The 20,249-nt window shown below is 34.3% G+C and overlaps 1 protein-coding gene across 17 annotated transcripts in view; it reads right to left on the bottom strand.

Moving 5' to 3' along the window:
* LOC144966080 (uncharacterized) overlaps window positions 1–20,249 on the bottom strand; it is a 52,690-nt gene that overhangs the window by 12,489 nt on the left and 19,952 nt on the right. For 15 of the 17 annotated variants that reach the window (XM_078902136.1, XM_078902141.1, XM_078902130.1 and 12 more), the window contains 6 exons: window positions 16,462–19,138; window positions 14,783–14,973; window positions 12,252–12,306; window positions 6,230–6,290; window positions 4,428–4,526; window positions 2,160–2,309 (listed from right to left, as the gene is read on the bottom strand). In XM_078902136.1, coding sequence (XP_078758262.1) covers window positions 2,160–2,309; window positions 4,428–4,526; window positions 6,230–6,290; window positions 12,252–12,306; window positions 14,783–14,973; window positions 16,462–19,138 — 3,233 coding nt within the window. Of the gene's footprint in view, window positions 1–2,159; window positions 2,310–2,374; window positions 2,414–4,427; window positions 4,527–6,229; window positions 6,291–11,294; window positions 11,314–12,251; window positions 12,307–14,782; window positions 14,974–16,461; window positions 19,139–20,249 lie in introns of those variants that run through there. The other 2 variants (XR_013644154.1, XR_013644155.1) reach the window with 2 other exon arrangements.

Here is a 20,249-nt window from a genome sequence, read left to right as displayed (position 1 = left end):
TGCACAAGGCATGTATCTCCACCGAAGTGGGCAGTTACGCGATTAGTCCGGGTATATTCATCCGGTAGAAGAAACAGAGTCAACACTTGACTAATTTCCATCAAATATCCATTATCCGTTTCGTAGTAAAAAGAGCTTGTAAAATGAAGGCAACCCCGTTTTTATACCCCTTGTGACGTCACAAACTCACGGGAAGAAATAACACACAACAGTGAATGGAACTCACCATGATACCCAAGGTTACCCAGCATGAGAACAATTCACAACAACAACATAATAGCCAAACAACAACAAACTGGAACACATTGAAACACAACAATAAATACGTTCCTACATATGCTTGGATCTCAAAAAAGTCCCAAACTTCAGGGCAACCTTATACGTTTACGTAGTCCTTCAAAGCCATCCGACCCATGGAGTCAGATTTACCCCGGTTTCTATAGCGTAAAACGGACAAAAGCAATTGCTTGCTATCCTTTGGATAGGACGGTATTCTATTGCAAAGTACTTCCCATCAAATATAACAGACTCAAATACCCATTCACTGCTGGGTGGACAGGGGGGTTGGAAAAAAATCTTGACTACATACACCCAGGATTGATCTCGGTCGGTGTGAAGCAAGTGCTCTACCAACTAAGCTATTGGGAGCTCCTGACCTTATAAGTTCCTCATCAGGAAAGATGATGAATGTTCAAATGCATGAGGTCAAGACTCCCCATCCAATAGCTCAGCCAGCCATGTTGTTTCTCATTAAATAGTTGTGTTGTGTTTGTCTGTTTGGATGTTTGTTCACGTTGCTTCTTGGTTAAGATAAAGCTTTACGTTGTGACAGTAAGAATAATTCACAGTGTGATCAAGGTATCATTACATATCAAAAGCTCTTTATTTTTCTGAGCAAAACGGAATGCAAGTAGGAATGAATATGTCTTTAACGTTTATGTTTTTAACCAAATATAAAGGTTCCTCATAATTTTGCCGTTATAATGATGAGGTGGCAATGGGTTTTCCCCACAACAAAAAAAAAAAAGGGGGGGGGGGGTGATAATATCAATGTTCTCATTCTCAGGATGGCTTTTATAAACATAATTTCTATGCATTTCTAGCCAAACACCCACTGGCCTGACTGGCATCAACCCCTGCCTGGTGCAGCAAGGAATTTTCAAACTTCTTGAAAGGAAAGTTGGGTCTATTAGATTTGATGGAGACTAGACTAACGTCCTATCCAAAGGTAACAAGAAATTGTTACATCAATTTAACTCTAAGAAACCAGAGTAAACTCCAAGGGTATTATGGCTTTGAAGGACTATTTTTTCTTATTGGTTTCTTTTGTTTTTTTGTTTGTTTTTTTTTTTTGTTTTTTTTTTTTTTTGTTTTAAGGGTTTTACGGCGCTTGTGACACATTTAGGACACATAAGCACCGGTAAAAAGGAAGAATATGGGATAGTAAAAATTTATAGAATTACAATTGAAGCACCCAAGAAGAAGGGAAAACAAAGGGGAATTGGTTCAAATAGGAAACAGATGTGGATTCCAAGAGCACACCATCAAAGTACTTAGTTTGAGATCACCTAAAAGTCTCATAAAGACACAAGCACAGGTCCCCACTAAGAGAAATACAGTCAAATGTTTACCAATCATATATAATATATAAACAAAACATAATACAGTGCAAAAACAGAGAGATGATTTACAAGGGAAAAAATATAATCTCTAAAAACCCTAAATATATATTTGACTGTCTCCCTCCCAGCCAGGGCCAGGACAAAACCAAGTAATCTCATTCCAAGACAAAGATAGAAAGCATGTTGAAATGAAAAACATTTAGGGGGATAGAAGACACGATAAGTACCTCCCTGCCCACTATGGGAGGTAAGGAACCCCACCCAGTTTCTTGTCTTTAACTTTCTCCTCACCAACTATTTTCAGAATTTTACCCAAAACTTCATACTCACCCAACACAAAAATAGATTTTTCAAACAGATAAGCAAAGAGTATATTCTATATTTTGTTCAGAAAAATGAGCTCTGCAACACCGTGTCGAGTTTTTATAGCTATGACTATAACAAAAGGGAATCAGAATAAGAAAATTGTTGGCTGCATCGTAACGAATGTGACGATTTTCCTATTGGTGGTAAGGAGAGGGTTAAAGTGAAGCTTACCAGTCAGGATACGGGTGAACGCATAGAGAGGTGATTCCAGGACAACCTCCACCCAAGGGCCACATCAACTGTGGGGTGATGGGATCCACATGACTCCGGTATGTCAAATGAGTCAACATGCGGCAATTGCTGCTAACCAACCACAAACACCTAAACACGTAAGAAATGGGTTACTGTCTATTAGAAATATTCACATATGTAGAAGTATTGTATGAGTCAACATGCGGCAATTGCTGCTAACCAACCACAAACACCTAAACACGTAAGAAATGGGTTACTGTCTATTAGAAATATTCACATATGTAGAAGTATAGTCTTATATCATTTTAAGAGGGATAGCTTAAGTCACTCAACCCTAACACCGACTATATCCGTAGTTTACCTGAGTTACTTTTACCCCATGCCTATTTATTACATTTTTCTGAGACAAATTATAGGCATAGTATAAAATCTAATGTTTTTAGTTTTTACATGTTAATGGTAGTTGAATAAAACTATTTATGTACATGCTCATTTTTAATACAATTTTTCTAATTTTGAAAAGTAGAAAAAATCTCTAGGATTGAGTGAGTTAAACCGAAGTCATAAAATTGACATGCAAGATCAAATGGTTTCACAAAATGGTATGAATGACTCAATCCAATACAATCTGTATTGTTGCAGTTTCAATATTGAAACCAAACAGTGTGATAGTATAAGTGTAAGGTTAAACCTCTTTATCACAATAATCATGTCCTCCTAGCCTAAGACAGAAACGTTTTCTAATAGGCAAGTACATTTTTCACAACTTTCAGAATGACTTAAGTTGTTGGTTGATAAATCATGTCCACATAAAGCTATTTATAAACAATATATAACAGACTTCTCCTTGTGTTGTAAGAATTTTTAAAAACTGATTTTCCCCCTTCTTTTCTATCTTTTTAAAAGCTTTTAAAGAAGTCGGAGGTTGAAAACTTTTGGAAAATTCTAACAAGTTTGGGGTCATCTTAAGCAATCAATATTTGAAGTAAAAGCTTTCTGACGAAATTGAAAGAAACTGCCTTTTGTCAAAGTGCAACAAAACAGGTTGATGTGTTGTCTTTTCCTTATATGATATGTATATACTATTTCTTATGATATGATATCGACAGCGGTGGAATCTACCCTGAAGCCTGGGATCATAAAAATAATGAGGAAAAGTCGAAAATGAAAAGGCTTAGGATGGAAACAATACAAACAAAGGGCCTCTTGGGTAGAAACCCTATGTCATCAAAACAATCAACAAAGGAACGATGAAATCCAATAAACAAAACACAGTTAACATTGTAACCTGTGTTTTCCTTGACACATCCACAGGCTACATGATCATGATGCAGTCCAGTTTGTTTTTGTTTTATGGGGTTTTTTTCTTTTCTTTTTTGTTTTACGATTAATTCTGCCAACAGTAATTGGATAGATTGGTCTCTGTTATATCTGGTAGAAACAGCTGTGGATAAAATAGCATTCTACCCTAAGGGTAGTTAAGTAGTAAGCCCGTTTAATTCTAGAGAAACCAGAATAATCTCCAGATCTATCAATGCCCCCTAAGGATGACAACTGTTTTATGACGTCACTCTTGTATGATATCGTCTGATCAATCCAGGATGATTGTGTTTGCCACACATTATTCTTGTAATATAACATATATCATAGGATGTAATAACATATGATATGACACATGATATGATAAATGACATGATATATGAGATGGTAAATGACATGATATGTGACATGACACGAAATGATATGAGATTCAAGGTCTAATCGGTCAGACTTTAGATAACTGTAACCTTGTATAGTATTGTATTACAATTACAAAGGGTTATAGTAATCTCAAGGATACCAGATATTATCAATGGCTACATATCCGTTCCATCATCCATTGAGATCCAAAGTCATTCATTACAATCAGAATCACAATAGATAAACTACAAACATTCAAAAACTACTTTTAAAATAAAAACCCAGACCACCATTGACTGATGGAGTACCTTGTCAAATTCGTTCTTAAAACAGTTTAGGGGTATTGAAACAACAACAACAACAACAACAACAACAACAACAACAACAATAATAATAATAATAATAATAATAATAATAATAATAATAATAATAATAATAATAATAATAATAAATAAGTCTTCTCTTCTTCTACTCTTCTTTCTTCAGATAATATTTTTTGTTTGTTTGTTTGCTGTTGTTTGTTTGTTTGTTTGTTATATGAAAATATTCCAGAGCCATTGTCCTTACTTGTCGGTTAGAATATTTTCACATCCTTGAATGGTGAGAGATTTGAGAGTGGCTTGACAGGCAAACAAGAGCCGCTCCAAGCCTTGCTCCAGCGATCCTCTGTTGATGAATAACATGAAATGAATAGGATGATGATTATTATAACTTGACAATCATTCCTGTGCAAAGATCAAGATAATCATTATGTCAAAGTGAAGGCAATGTTTGTTTGTTTTGTTTGTTTTTAAGGCTTTTACGGCGCTTGCAACACATTTAGGTTATATCAGCGCCAGTAAAAAGGAAGAAAATGGGATAGTAAAAAGTTCTAGAATTACAATTAAAGCACCCAAGAAAAAGTAAGACAAAGGGAAACTGAGAACAAATAGGGATCAGATGTAGATTCCAAGAGCATACCACCAATGTACTTAGTTTGAGATCACCTATAAGTCTCATCAGGACACAAGCACAAAATCCAACAGAGAGGAATATACTCAAATGCTTACATTATACATTCAAAATAAAATATAATAATACATAACAGAGAGATGATTTACAAGGAAAAAAATATCATCTCCCAAAACAATAACTATGCATTTGACTGTTTCTCTCCCAGCTAGGACTCCGACCAAGGCCAGGACAAAACCAAGTAATCTCATTCCAAGACAAAGGCAGAAAGCACTTATAATGAAACCAGATTGTCCTTTCATCTGCCATACGTCATTCTTATATATATATATATATGTCTCTCTGGTAAATTTGGAGCTGACAGAATAAAATTTCTTACAAGTAATCATCTAACTATTGACAAAGAGTTCCTAGTTATTTGAATTATTGTATTAAGAAATGTTTTAGATATATCATCATGATTATTTTTGTCATTACCATTAATATTTCAATTTAGTATGAGCTTTGTACATTTAGAATTAATTCGATCATGAGCCGTTTTCAATTACCAGTATTCTATGATAGTATTTTTCGATATTACATTGCCGTGTTGATACATTTTTCCTGACATTGAAGGTTGTGTAAAACTGTCTGTAAATGATACAATACAAGCTATATGCGATTCTGTAATTATAAATTATTGTATAAGGCATGGAAAGGATAATTCCTATAGTAGCCTTTAGTAAGATAAGATACCAAATTCATGAGGAAAATTTTATAAGAATATATGGCCAGTATTCATTCTTGATCTAGAGCTTTATATTCAGTACAATATCCACTAAATGTACTCAAATTGCTTTACAAGGTGTCCCAACTAAACAGAAAAACCTGTAGGACAAGATATAACACCTGGGAGTCACTAACACATTTCTTTTACATAGATATCACTGTTAACGACCAGGTACTCATTTTACACCTAAGTGCAGTGAAAGACTGTGGGTAAAGATCCTTTTCCAACGACTCAATTTTGTGGAGTCGAACCAGAGACCTACCTGATCCTGGGCGAGTGTTATATCACAAGATCACAAAGTCACATAATAACAAGAGATGAAGTGAGTAGGAAAGTGCCAGAAGACAATAGGGAATAAAAAATTCGCGGCAGCGATGGGGGTTCGACCGCGACCTTACTGGTACTACAACTCCGTCTGGCCGGTGAGAGCGTGACTCTACCGTATGATCTATCCATGATCCATGTGGATACTGTGATACTGTCGTACCAGTAAGGGCATGGGTTCGAATCCCATTGCCGCCGCAAAATTTTTATTCTCTATTGTCTTCTGGCACTTTCCTACACACTTCATCTCTTGTTATTATCAACATAAGTGCCTACTCCACTCCCTTTTCTGAATGAAAAAGTCACATAATCTAATCTGGGTTACCTTATATCCTTGTTGTAATCATAATCGGATTCCATCAGTCTTTGACTTCTGCCTGTCAGTCCTAGACAAGTACAAATCAATGGATAAGGATAAGACTGATTGAATGGATAAGGATAAACGTGATTGATCTCCAAAGTAACGTAGGTAACAATACAGGAAGTGAAAGTTTTCTGGTCAAAAATTTCCTGTTTTGTTTAATTTTAATTTTATTTAATTTGCACGGGTAGAAAGCTGGAAAGGTCACAACACAGACTTAAAAGATGAAAGAAAAAGTTATTCTATAGTTTAAAAAAAACAAAAAACAAACAAACTTGAGCCTTTATATAGAGCAATAGCCACTAAACGTGCTCAAAGCGCTTTAGTAATAACAATCTGAATAATAAGTCTCACACCACCAGTGAACTTTTCAATCAGCTTACATTTTAAACTGATTTCAATAAAATGTTTACTAAACAAGGCTGAGAAATCATAAAGAAAGTCATATTGATTTATTTGTAGTCTGTGTTAGTTGGGGATTCATGTTTCTCATACTCTAAATAATAAGTCTGAACATTTATAGGGAGCATTTCCGGTTAAAATGATATTAGAGATGGTACCATTTCCTGTGTGACAAAATATACATAAATATAATATTAAATATTATAATATTATATAATATAATATTAATATATGGATCAAGAATGGTATGCAATAAAAACGGGTATTCTTGAATGATTCTATAACCATGGCAGTGAATATATTGCTCTATTTCATATAATAAATGCAATTCTTGTTCAATATTTTATTTCAACATGGTTGTTTGAGTAACACAAACTTTCAGTTTAAAAAAATAATTTATTTGCTAACTGGGGAGCAAGACTACGACTTAAAGTTATATATCGGAAGCAGGCAGAAGTAAAAAAAAAAATATCGATCAATCAATCAATCAACAAATAAATAATAATAAAATAATAAATAATAATAAATAATAATAATAATAATAATAATAATAATAATAATAATATAATAATAATAATAATGATAATAATAATAATAATAATAATAATAATAATAATAATAATAATAATAATAATAATAATAATAATAATAATAATAATAATAAATAATAATAATAATAATAATAATAATTATAATAATAATAATAATAATAAAAATAATAATAAAATAATATAATAATATAATAATATATAATAATAATAATAATAATAATAATAATAATAATAATAATATATAATATAATATAATAATATTAATAAATAATAATAATAACACATGTCCTGAATTAGATGGTTTGGAGTTCGAGCCCCATTGAGTAATGCTGATTTTTGGGGACGATTTCTGTCTTTATTTTCTGTCCATTTCGTCTGACATTCAACAATACAAACCTTAATTACTTATTATTATTTTTCTAAAAGCATTTATAGAAGGCAATATCCACTCAACATACTCAAATTAAAGTGCTTTGTTTTACAAGAGGGCCAAAGCCAACAGCAACACTTAATAAGTAAGAGAAGACACGACGCCTGTAAGGCGATTTTACTTCTTTTTTTTTTTTTGACAAAGACAAGACTGATAATGGCCAGGTACTTATTTTACACATGATTATGGTGAGAGAGTGTTCGTAAGGGACCTTTCCCAAGGATTCAACTTGGCTCCACTCAGAGATGGACTCGAATCCAGACCAGAACCTTCCTATCCAAAGGCGAATGCCATACCACAAGACCACAAACCTTCACAATTTTTATTGAGCCCTCTCCTTACCACCTACAGCAGAATCGTCACATTTGTTACGACACAATATACACATTTTTTCTTTATTCGGATTTAGTTTGTACATCACAATTTCCTTTGTTTAATTAATAAGAACATAAAGTTGTTTTGTAGAGAGATTGTTTGAGTTTAAAAAATAAAATTTTCTGCTGGTTAAGCCTGCCATTTGGGGAAAATACTGAAAATGATCGGTAAGGAGAGAGTTAATTATCTTTATTATTATTTTATTTTTTGTTTTGTTTTTGACCTTTTTGGTTGTTTTATTTTTGGGGATAGGGGAGAGGGGGGGGGGATTGGGTTGTTTTTTTTGTTTGTTTTTTTGTTTTTTTTTTGGCTTAATGAAGCTTTCTAAACACTTGGATTTCTACAGATTATAATTCAATTCATAACCAAGATCCAGAATGAAGACTGGTTCGGTTCCATCGTTAATTGTTCTATCAATGTGCTTTATGAAGGGGTTGAAAAAGATAAATTATGCTTGTGGAAAAGTCTATCCATGCATTTACATAATACATAATAATATCAAATGGTCTATTTTAATTATATGGATCAGGCAAAGAAAGAGTAGAAAAATGTGAACGAAACACGAAATATACAAAATGTGGAGAGTATCTAGTTGTTTACATTAAGAAAGTTTCTGTAAGTAACAGCACCACAACAACCAGATATTATTTATAACACACACACACACACACACACACACACACACACATACACACCTGTTAACCCTTTTAAGGCTATCTGGATCTTGAACAAATTTAATCTAAGCACATATTAATGGTCTATTGACTTATGGTCCGGGAAAAGGGCAAAGTGGATAAAAGTATCAAAACAGAGATTATATATCGGGTGCGAAAAAAACAAAACCTGGAAAAGTTTCGATGCCTGTAATCGCCGGACCAATAACGAACACAAGTCTGAGATTTCACCACAATCAACTAGACTATATTTATTGAATTTATGTACACAGATTTTTAGGAAGATAAAATGAGAAATATCAACACTATGATTGTTTTAATAAGCACACCACAAATTTTCCACATCGAAAATTTTGAAGTAATTCTCCATAATTTTGCCTTATGCGTGTGTGAATCACTTTTGTATGATCCAAGTGATTTCATGTCTTGGTAGGTAATTCAATCCCATGTATTTGGAATGGATTCTTTCAAGTCTATTTCTGTGTCAATTATTGTACGACCCGTATAAAAATTACTTATAGGGAATGAGATTAGCGGAAGAGTAGCGTCCCTTGATTGGACGTCACCCATAGTCTGTGAACTCACCGGCGGACAAGTTATTAGAGAGAGAACGTCATGTTGGTTGTGCGCATGCGTCTCTCGTCCTCGCACAACCAACATGACGTTCTCTCTCTAATAACTTTTCCGCCAGTGACGTCACAGACTATGGGTGACGTCCAATCAAGGGACGCTACTCTTCCGCTAATCTCATTCCCTATTGGACATCAATGACCAAATGATGTAATCCACTGGATTCAAGTCAGGAACCAAGGGAGGCCATTCATCTTTAGGAATAAATCGAACATCATTTATTTTCTCTTCAGTAAACCAAGTAATGTTACAGTGTGGGAATTCGCTCCATCTTGCGGAAAAAACAAATGACTAATTGGGATAAAGTGAAACAAAATCTGGAATGAGTTGTTTTTCTTCAAAGTTAGTTCATTTTGGGCGTTCACTTTTGTGGTTGACATGTCAATGAGATTGAAATGCGATTTTATCTTTCCCTGCCATTCACTCCACCCGAAGCCATATTTCGAGGCCACATTTTTTGGTAAACCTATTCAGTGAAATGTCTGTTTTTGTTTGTCTATAGACAATAATCAATCGGAAGTAGTCTATTAAGAGACACTTTGATGTTTTCCATACACGAAAACTTCAAAAAGATGCAAGTTTGGAAACGTTTGACATTACAATTTTTAACCGACTTTTAACCAATTGAAAATGTTAAATCAAACTAAGCAGAATTCTCTAAAGATCATGGACTGCTCTGCTGATTACAAATATTTGAATGATTTTGATTTTTGCTTCGTATTGAAACAACACTGTACTTTTTTCCATTTTCTTTTCTCGCACCCTATATAATGTGAAGAGTATCATTCGATGGAGAATGTTTCTATTAGTAACAACAATGACAACCAAATGTTAGTTTTAACACACACACACACACACACACACACACACACACACATGAGCACTTTTAATGGCGAATTTGATTTTGTATAGTATCAATCCATGCATCTAATTTTGGCCTTTGAATTACGATATCTATGAAGCATAACAACAGCACAGTGGGAAATATGAACCAGGCATATAGAAATGTGTAAAGAGTAGTAGCATTCATTAAGAGAGATTCTATTAGTAAGATCACAACAACAACAACAACAACAACAACAACAACAACAACAACAACAACAACAACAACAACAACCAGGTATTATTTTCTACCACATACACACGTTATTGACCCTTTACAGGCAAGTTTATTATTTTTCTGAATTTGTATTCTCTCCCATTATATCGCATGCAGGTGATAAGAGCAGACCAAATCATTGTCCTCACTACAGAAGTAATTGTGATAGCCACTTGACTGGAGCTTATCAGAAGTCAACGTTGCATCGATAAAACTGTTCTTTTGGTGAAAACGTCCAGGTTTTATGTCAGTTGAACCCTGCCTGTAAATGGTTAAAAGTCAATTGTAACCCACCACTTCAATCTGGTATTATGTCGAGGTGAACGCCAAACTTGAATTTTTAGTTAATAATTAATACAGATCAGAAATATTTTAAAAATTATATTTTTGCTCTGCGGAAAACATTATTATTATTATTATTATTATTATTATTATTATTATTATTATTATTATTATTATTATTATTATTATTATTATTATTATTATTATTATTATTATTATTATTATTATTATTATTATGACATTTTCTCTAAAATGAAACAAATAAATGAAAGTCAAATCTGTTATTTGTGGCTATGAATTGGATTGTTAGTTGTCAGCATCCAAATGACCCACCCCGACGTCATACCATTACCATTTGGAGGCGATTATAAGGCACTTGGAAAGTGTGAACGACAAAGAAATAACACAGTATAGAATACAAATAACAGCATGAGAATGTTTATGTTAATAACAACATCACATCAGTTGTATGTCATTTTGAACACATCCATAAGTTATGCAGAAATTTAAAGCAACAGTCAAAAACACACACAGACACACGGACACACACACACAAACACACATATGAACAACAAGTACATCTTACCTCCCCCATTGGTCACCACCTACAAAATTACAATCAAACCAAACTGGTCATGAAATGGATGGAATACTAATGATGTATATCTTTATCTCTCTCACAAACACACACAAATACACACACACACACACACACACACATACACACACACATAAAGACACAAGCACACACGCACTCAAAAACCTTTTTTTTTTGAAACCCAGACATTCTTTGAGATACTGCTGCCATATTCAGCTATGTGTTTCCTGCAATCAAATTATACATTTCATGTTTGTTTTCATCAGATCCAGAATCTTATAAAACATGAAGAAAAGGCCCAAAAAATATGTTTTCAATTCCTCCTTCCCATTTTGTCTCGGTTGTTCACGGGTTCGTTGCTTTCTGTGTGTGTGTGTGTGTGTGTGTGTGTGTGTGTGTGTGTTTTGTAAGTTTTTATTTTTGTTTTTTTTTGGGTTTTTTTTTTTTTGGTGTGTTTGGGTTGTTTTTCTTTTTTTTTTTTTTGTTTTTTGTTTTTTTGGTGTGCTTTTTAAAAGTGTATGCTACGTCTTCCCCTTTTATTTATTTATTTTTGTTTTTTTTTGTTTTTAATCATGAAAGTGTGGTTAAAACGATGTTAAAATTATGTCATAGCAACAGACTGAAGGGCTTGTATTTCACCCTTGGTCAATGTATTGCTATGGCGAGAGAATATTATAAAATCTTTTGGCTTTCTGAAATGTATAAAAGTACACGAATTTTCATAAATTTTAATATTCTCGTATACTCCCCAGTTCTCCGAGTTTTTAATTAAATGCATTTTTCATTTTTCATTATCAGAGTCAAATGTAATTTTGGTTGTAATTGAAAACTTTAAAAAAAGAGAAGAAAAAAAAAGAAAACAAAATAAAAGAAAACATACAAAAAATAATGTGTCAAAAACAATTAGATATTACATGACATAATGTTTTCATGTTATCTACTAACCTTGGAGTGAGATGGTCTCTGCTTGAGTACACCATTGTGACAAAGTGATTAGAAACTGAAAGGTGATGAGTAGCACATCATTGTGACAACTTTTACAAAATTAATTAAATATTGAGCTTTTATATAGCTCAATACTGAAACTAAAAGGTTATTAATTCGTACAATAAGAAAAAGACAAATGCAATTTTTAGGGCACATAAATCGAAATAAATGTATTGAACATCTTGCTCTCACAGGAAAGATAGAAGGTAAAAAGAGTAAAGGTAGACCAAGAAAAACATATTTGAATAGTTTGAACAGCTGGGTGACAAAGAAAGAGAAGAGTAATATTAGTTTTCTGAGGTTATCTGATCAAAGAGATGAATGGCGTACCATGATCACCGATGTCTGGCACAGACTTGGTACTTGAAGAAGAAGAAGAGCCAGTAAACTGCCATACTATGGAAAAACTGGCATTTAAAAATTTGGCCAGAAAACTCATCCTTCAAATATCCATCGATTTAAATGAACACATCTTCGCAAAGTCCCAGGTTTGAGAGTTTTTTGCCAAGATGAGGGTCGTTTAAATCGATCGATATTTGAAGGGTGAGTTTTCTGGCCAAATTTTTAAATACAAGTTTTTTGACAGTGCAGAGTTGACTGGTTAATAAAAACTTAAATATAATATGGAAGTAACTTGTCAGATGTTTTAAAATAATTCTTACATTTAACTCACTCAATCCTAGAGATTTTTACTACTTTTCAAAATTGGAAAAATTGTATTAAAAATGAGCATGTACATAGATAGTTTTATTCGACTACTATCAACATGTATGAATGAAAAACATTAACTTTGATACTACGCCTATAATTTGTCTCATAAAAAAGTAATAAATAGGCATGGGGTAAAAGTAACTCAGGTAAACTACGGATATAGTCGGTGTTAGGGTTGAGTGAGTTAAAACAGCAAAACAAATGTGGCTTCCGAGCACCTTTATTGGAAAGGTTCACTGTGAAACTTGCGCAGTATTATTATCTATTATCAAGATAGCACATCAAAATAAAAGCAACAATGTGCTTTAAGATGCCTGGACCAAAAATGAAAATTGAAAATAGCATCGTGCTAACATTATGAGATGAAATTCAACAACTAACGTTGTAGGGTTTTCTCAAAGTTTTTGTAAAAAAACAGTAAGGACTGCCTGAAGCCTGTGATTGTGAAAATACTAACGAAAGAGTGAAAATGGAGAGACTTCATATGGGAACAATACAGACAATGTACGTATATTCTTCCCATACGAAGCCTATCTATTTCCACTCTTTCGTTAAAGTTTTTGTAGCAAACAATGTGACCACTAACTCAAAGCAATATTATGTCGGGTTCATTTAATGCCAAATATTAAAAGTGAAATAAAAAAATTGAAATTCGGGGTATGTTTGTAAGTTTGGTTGAGAAAAATAAATGTAGTTTCTTGAAGTAACAAAACTAAAATTTCACATTTCTGGCCAATTTAAGTTTAAAATCACCTTTTGGCACTTTGGTCACCCCTGCATGATACCATTTTGAGACATTAATTCACAAACGTAAAGGCTTAAATAAATCAATCTGACAACTATAAAATCGCCACCAATCACATTGACTGGATTCTTCCCTGTGTGACCCAACGTCTCAAAACGTTATTATGTCGGGATGGACCAGACGGTAAGAATTCAAATTAAAGTTAAACTGGTCAAAAGTATGAAACGTTGGTATGTAGCACTCTAAAATATGATATTCCTTCTCCTCTATAAAGCATAACAAACTCAACTTGTCTGATATTTCTGGATACAAATTCCATTTTCAGCATGTTAATCATCCCAACTTAATACCGTTTTGAGACGAGGGGTCACATATCAGGTAGTGGTGAGATTTGTGAGTGACAATAATCAAAACACATTCGATTATTTATTGTCGTATCTAGGTTACCGTCAAAAACATGCATTCATATTTTTAAAATATTGACCCTAGTTTAAACCAACACAACAAGACTAAATGGGGATCCTGATAGCTCAGTGCTAGACCACTTGCTTCAAATGCACAGGAATCAGTTTCGATCCTTGAGCTTAAGCTTTTATATAGAGCAATATCCACTAAACATGCTCAAAGCACTTTACAAGGGGTCCCTGACCAACAGCAACATGTAACATGTAGAACGAGATATGACGCCTGTTAGGCGATATTGCATTTTTTTTTCGGACAGAGACAACGCTGTTAACGGCCAGGTACTCATTTTACCCCTGAGTAAGGTGAGAGAATGTGAGTAAAGGGTCTTTTCGAAGGACTCAACTATGCACTGAGCAAGGCTCGAACCTAGGACTGTCTGAGAAAGGAGAGAGAGAGAGAGAGAGAGAGAGAGAGAGAGAGAGAGAGAGAGAGAGAGAGAGAGAGAGAGAGAGAGAGAGAGAGAGAGAGAGGTGAAATGGAAAAAAGGGTTGAAGATAAAGAAAAGTGATTTGTAATCATTGCTTCCACCTATATTTCTCCATTAAAACAGCACACAGTACGGTAGTACCTGAGAGCTGATCTGAGAGTCCTTCAACTCAATGTGTTTCCAGAGAGCAGGGTGCTGTGTTATTTTCCTCCAATCCTTACACACTTGGGACGCTGATAACAAAGTCTTGGTGTCCGCATATGCAAGGGCACAGAAGAGAGCGACCCGAAAACGGCGTTTTTGGAGCCTTTCTTCTCTCTCAACATCGGAATCTAGTCAGTATGGAAAAACGGGAACTTTAGCTTTCATATCATAGTGCAAAATCCGATAAATTGTTCTTGACAAATGTAAATCATTATAATAATAATAATAATAATAATAATAATAATAATAATAATAATAATAATAATAATAATAATAATAATAATAATAATAATAATAATAATAATAATAATGATATTAATAATGATAATAATAATAATAATAATAATAATAATAATAATAATAATAATAATAATAATAATAATAATAATAATAATAATAATAATAATAATAATAATAATAATAATAATAATAATAATAATAATAATAATAATAATAATGGTATACTAGTCATCATCAATACCTTACTTTTCTTTAAAGTGAAAAAGCATCAAATACTGAACAGATCCAGTGACTAACAAACCAATGGCTGGCAAAGGTTGAATCAAAACAACACCAAATAATATCATGTGTGCTGATTTGGCAAAACCCATCGGATGTTGCACGAGATAGTATTGAGAAATTAAGCGAAAAAAGGTGAAAAATCGCCTTTTTTTTCGATAACTACTATGTTACTAGTGTGCATCTGTGTAAGTGTGTCTATGTCAATATTGTATTGTTATAAATGTGTAACCAAATGACAAATTGCCACTTTTGGGGGGACAATAAAGATTTATTATTATTATTATTATTATTATTATTATTATTATTATTATTATTATTATTATTATTATTATTATTATTATTATTATTATTATTATCTGCATGATTTTTGTTTTTCACTTCATCATTTCTTTTATCTACCCAAGTACATTCTCATGAAAGGATTTTACAATTCCAAAATTAATAGTCCAACATTTTATTTACTGTCCTGTGTGAAATTTTGTGCCATCAATAAAATCGTGGGACTAACGCATTTTTCTTTCAATTTTATACCATAATTTATAATATAATATATCTAAAAGTCAATATCAATATCTGAAAACGAAAATAAAATGACAAGCGACATAGTAACAAAGAGTATTGATAGAGCAATCGCCCATCCAGGATGAAAACCTGCTCCTACGTCTTGTAGTCAACAAGGGCAAAAAAAAAAAAAAGGGGGGGGATTAAAGTCAGAATCTTCGGTTGGTGTTTCACAAGGGCTTTATTTTTTCTTATTTTTGAGTGTGAATGTTTGTGCAAAAGCTGTTGTGATGATAAGGTAACGGCCTTTTAACCAATTTGTAACATATTTGTCCGGCTTATCTATAAAAGAGATTTTCTGCGTTTATTAATTTTTTATCCCCCCCCCCCCCCTCCCTTCAAATGTGAATAACTCCGCCCCTAATTAAAGTATTTACAAAATTCAAACTGCATATTATCCAGAAATAGTGCCTCTATTCAAATATGTAATAAAATTTGATTCAAAATGTTTCCACGACATCCGACAGGTTGAGCCAGAGCACCACACAAATTATGATGCTTGAAAGGAAAGACCACAACTATCCAAAACTCACCATTGACATCAACCGAGGTCCAACTACTCTTGGCCATATCTTTCAACTTGGGGGTTGATTTCTGCTTCTTGGTCTTCTTTTCCTTATTCCATGCTGCACTGTTCTTCTTTTTTTTCCTCCTAGCATCCAGAGGCTTGTGAATGGCTCCAGGCAGGGCCAGCTTTTCCAAGTCTGTGTCAGTGGATGCATCGATTGTGTCTGCTTTGCTTGAACTGCGGGATAGAGTTCCTTGGCTTCCTAAACTTCTTGCTCTTTCATCGTCGTTATCATCAGATGATACTAAGTCATTTTCTGATGCCTCATACTCTTGGACATGCGCCTGCACTGACTCTGTCTCTTCACTGGTGATGTCTTGTTGAGATCTCTCTACGTCTTCATCTAACAGATACTCTGATGATTCGGATTCCTCAGTGACTTCATTCCTCACAGGAGTTGACGTTTCTTCCAGTTCCTGTGAGTCTCCGTAAACAAAAGGGTGTTTGTCTAAAAGTTCCTTCATGACAGTGTCATAATTCTCTGACTTTGCAACGTCATCGTTTTGTTGGAGACTTTTCTGATTGGAATCTGAAGACCTTGAAAAATAGGATTCTCTGCTGATGGTGGGACTGTCCTGATACATTTCCCTTACTTCACTAACTGATGGCAATTTCCCTGTCATAGAGTCGTCATTTTCTAATTCTCTGTGAACTTCTGCCTGGATTTCTTGAGCGTTGGGTTCGATATTTTCAATGGTGTTGTCAACATCATCAACCTCATCTTGAGTATCTTGGGCATATTCAGTGTAATCTTCACCATGATGAGAGGTATCTGGTCGCAGTGTGGCGTAGCTACTAGAAGAAAAGTCTGACTCGGCATTGTGGGACTCGAACTGATCTGCTGTGTCTGCCATGTAAGGTTTCAATAGAGATGACTGATATCCCATTCCATCGACATCATCAGTGGTGTGTTGTGGTGGTTGCATTGTGTAGGAATCATCAAGAACTTCACGTCCTCGTCTTTGATCATCTTCAATATTCACGACTTCAATATTGGGACGAGTGGTTTGGTTGACCACCTCATCGTCATCGCCATAATCGTGATTACTACTGAAACGGTTATAATATCCCTCGAGGGGTTTCTCTGGCATGGATTGTAGACTGTAGCCTTTGGTCACAGACAACTTGACATCTGAATTGTCTCTTGATGGGGATTCAACTCCAGGCTTCTGGTACGTTTCTCTATCAAGATAGGTTCTCTCCATGTATTCTTCTGGTCCTCTCTTGTCCTCATTCCGTGTTGCACCGACATTATTTGGTGGGTGGATCTCAGGATCAAATCTTACAAACTGATTGACATTTTTAGGTGTACGGGACATATCACGATGCACATTGTCATCGTTATAGATCTGTCTGGCTGTAAGTTTCTCCACACGTTCTCTCACCGCTCTTGCATTGTGGATTGGACTACTTTGCTGAGAATCAGACTCAGATGTCATGTTAGGGGAATGTACATCTCTTTCATTGTTTAGTCTGGGCGTCGTTGTGGAAGGATATCCTTCATATTCCCTACGAGCATTGGATGCAACTGTGCCAGGCCCTATAGAGGTGAGAAGAAGGGCAATCTTATCTCCAAGAGGAGTTGGGTCAACAGAATATGTGGCTTGGGATGAACGTTTCAATCTGTTACTGTTTTGTACAGTTGGGACAGCATCATCATCGTCGTCATAGTCAGACTCACAAGAACCTTTCAATTCTACAGAGTCTGCGTTTTTGTTCAAATTATCTCTCTTCGATGACTTGACATTGGTTTTACGTTTCACTTTCTTTTTTTGTACTCTGGCTCTCAATCCAGACCTTTCATGAGGATCCCAGATGATGCCTTGTTCGTCCATTGGAAGACGCTGGGATTTTTGACTTCCATAATGAAGATGGTGCTGACATGGAAGGAAATTTCTTTTTGGAAGCTGGTTGCTGGGATTTGAAGTATAAGAATATTTCTGGACATTTTCGTACATCTTGTCTACTTCTGGAGTATTTTTAAACAAAACAGAATTGTTCAATCTGTGATGAGTACCGTCCTCATTCCGTCCTAATTGAATGTAAGAGTTGGTGGGTGAAGAGCTTCTCTTACGCATTCCTTGTCTGGATTCAGTTGGTCTGATAGCATATTCATCCTTTTCAACTGGCAAGTAAAATTTATCCCTTGTTAATGAACCCCTTTTCAGTTTATCTTGACCTCTTTTGGTGTTGTAAAGATACTCCTCCTCCGAGGGCCGGATGGTAGAATTTGCATTTCTACTATTCGGATTCAGTGGTCTCTTCACTCCGTAGGCACTAGGATGAGGATATTCCCTCCCTTGCACAAGTATAGGTCGGTTTTTCAGTTGTCTTGAAGATACAACATCAATGATTTCTTGTTTCTTGACCTGATTAATCGTGGATCTTAGTCTGGTGGGTTCCTGGATGTCATCATCTTGGTCACTGTCATAATCTGCTATGATATGACGACGATGATAAGATGGAGACATTTGTGGGTTTGACAAGCCATTGAGTTTTCTTGAATCAATTGGTGAAGGGTAGGACGAAAGATTTTGTATTTCTACTCGGGTCTCGCCTTGCCAAGACGGATGGGATGACAGAAGACCTCCAGAATTGACTGAAATATGTGGAGTGTTCGAAGACAACTGATCTTCTTGAGCCTGAAATAAAAAAGAATTTGTCAATTTTACGAATAATAGTTTGTAGGGTTAAAATATAATTACAATTTAATCTCCCATAACACAAATTATTATCTCATACCTAGTGTATCAACAAAAAAGAAAATTTAAAATTCCAAACTACACATGAACGATGTAGTTAAGGTAAAATATTCAATAATGTATATGAAGTGTAAATATCAACAACAAAAATGAATAGCCAGTAGATAAATGTGTATGAAAAGAGAAATAGCATTATAAACCAGAGGGCATCCCTAGTGTAAAACTTGTAGTCAATGGTTAGGAAGACGACTGAATGGCAAGACACTTGACGTGGAGATTACGCTTTTTACAATCTTTATTTTTCTTGGGGCACACTTATTAACCCTACCCTGCCCATTTGAAAACTATAGACAGTTCTCATTGATAGTGTGTTGTCTTATAACTTTGAGTAATATTGTCCCATAGTATTCACTCATGACATGATTCTGTCTATACATATTCTTTTCAGGAAAATTCTGCACCAATATGTATTGCATTGCCACCCAAAAGGGTATTACTTACCACATCATGATAGCCACAATCAATTCATAAAACACACTTCATTAGTATCGTAAGACCAAAAAGTCCTCGAGTTGTTTAAATTAGAGTTTGTCACTAAAATAATCCCACAATTTCAGTATCATTTAAAAAATGCAAGAAAATTGCTTTGATGGAAAATATTAATTTTTTCAAATTCAAGTAATAAATAGTTTTATCTATAGAGAACTCATCATGCCTAATGAATGTTTATGATTAGCATAAGCTATCCCCGAATTATGCGTCTAATGTAATATGATAGGAAATATATTCAGTTTGTATTTCAAGTAGTATGGGGTATCAATGACTCTATCATTATATATATATATATATATATATATATATATATATATTATATATATATATAATTCCTTATTATGCTTTTGTGAAAAATTAACTTTAGTATCTACTGCAGAGCTGCCAACCCCATCTGATGAGAATGTGTACAATGGGACCTCAAAATGGGGGAGATTTCATAAAAATGGGTACAATCCTGAAATCGACGGAAACTAACCATTGTGAAAGTAAACTAGGC

The sequence above is a fragment of the Berghia stephanieae genome, chromosome 2 (genome assembly GCF_034508935.2).
Source record: "Berghia stephanieae isolate SIO BIC M18660-M18661 chromosome 2, UCSD_Bste_1.3, whole genome shotgun sequence".
In the NCBI taxonomy this organism is placed as follows: domain Eukaryota; kingdom Metazoa; phylum Mollusca; class Gastropoda; order Nudibranchia; family Aeolidiidae; genus Berghia; species Berghia stephanieae.
Note: the sequence above shows the minus strand (reverse complement) of the source record. Positions and strands in the feature narration are given on the sequence as shown.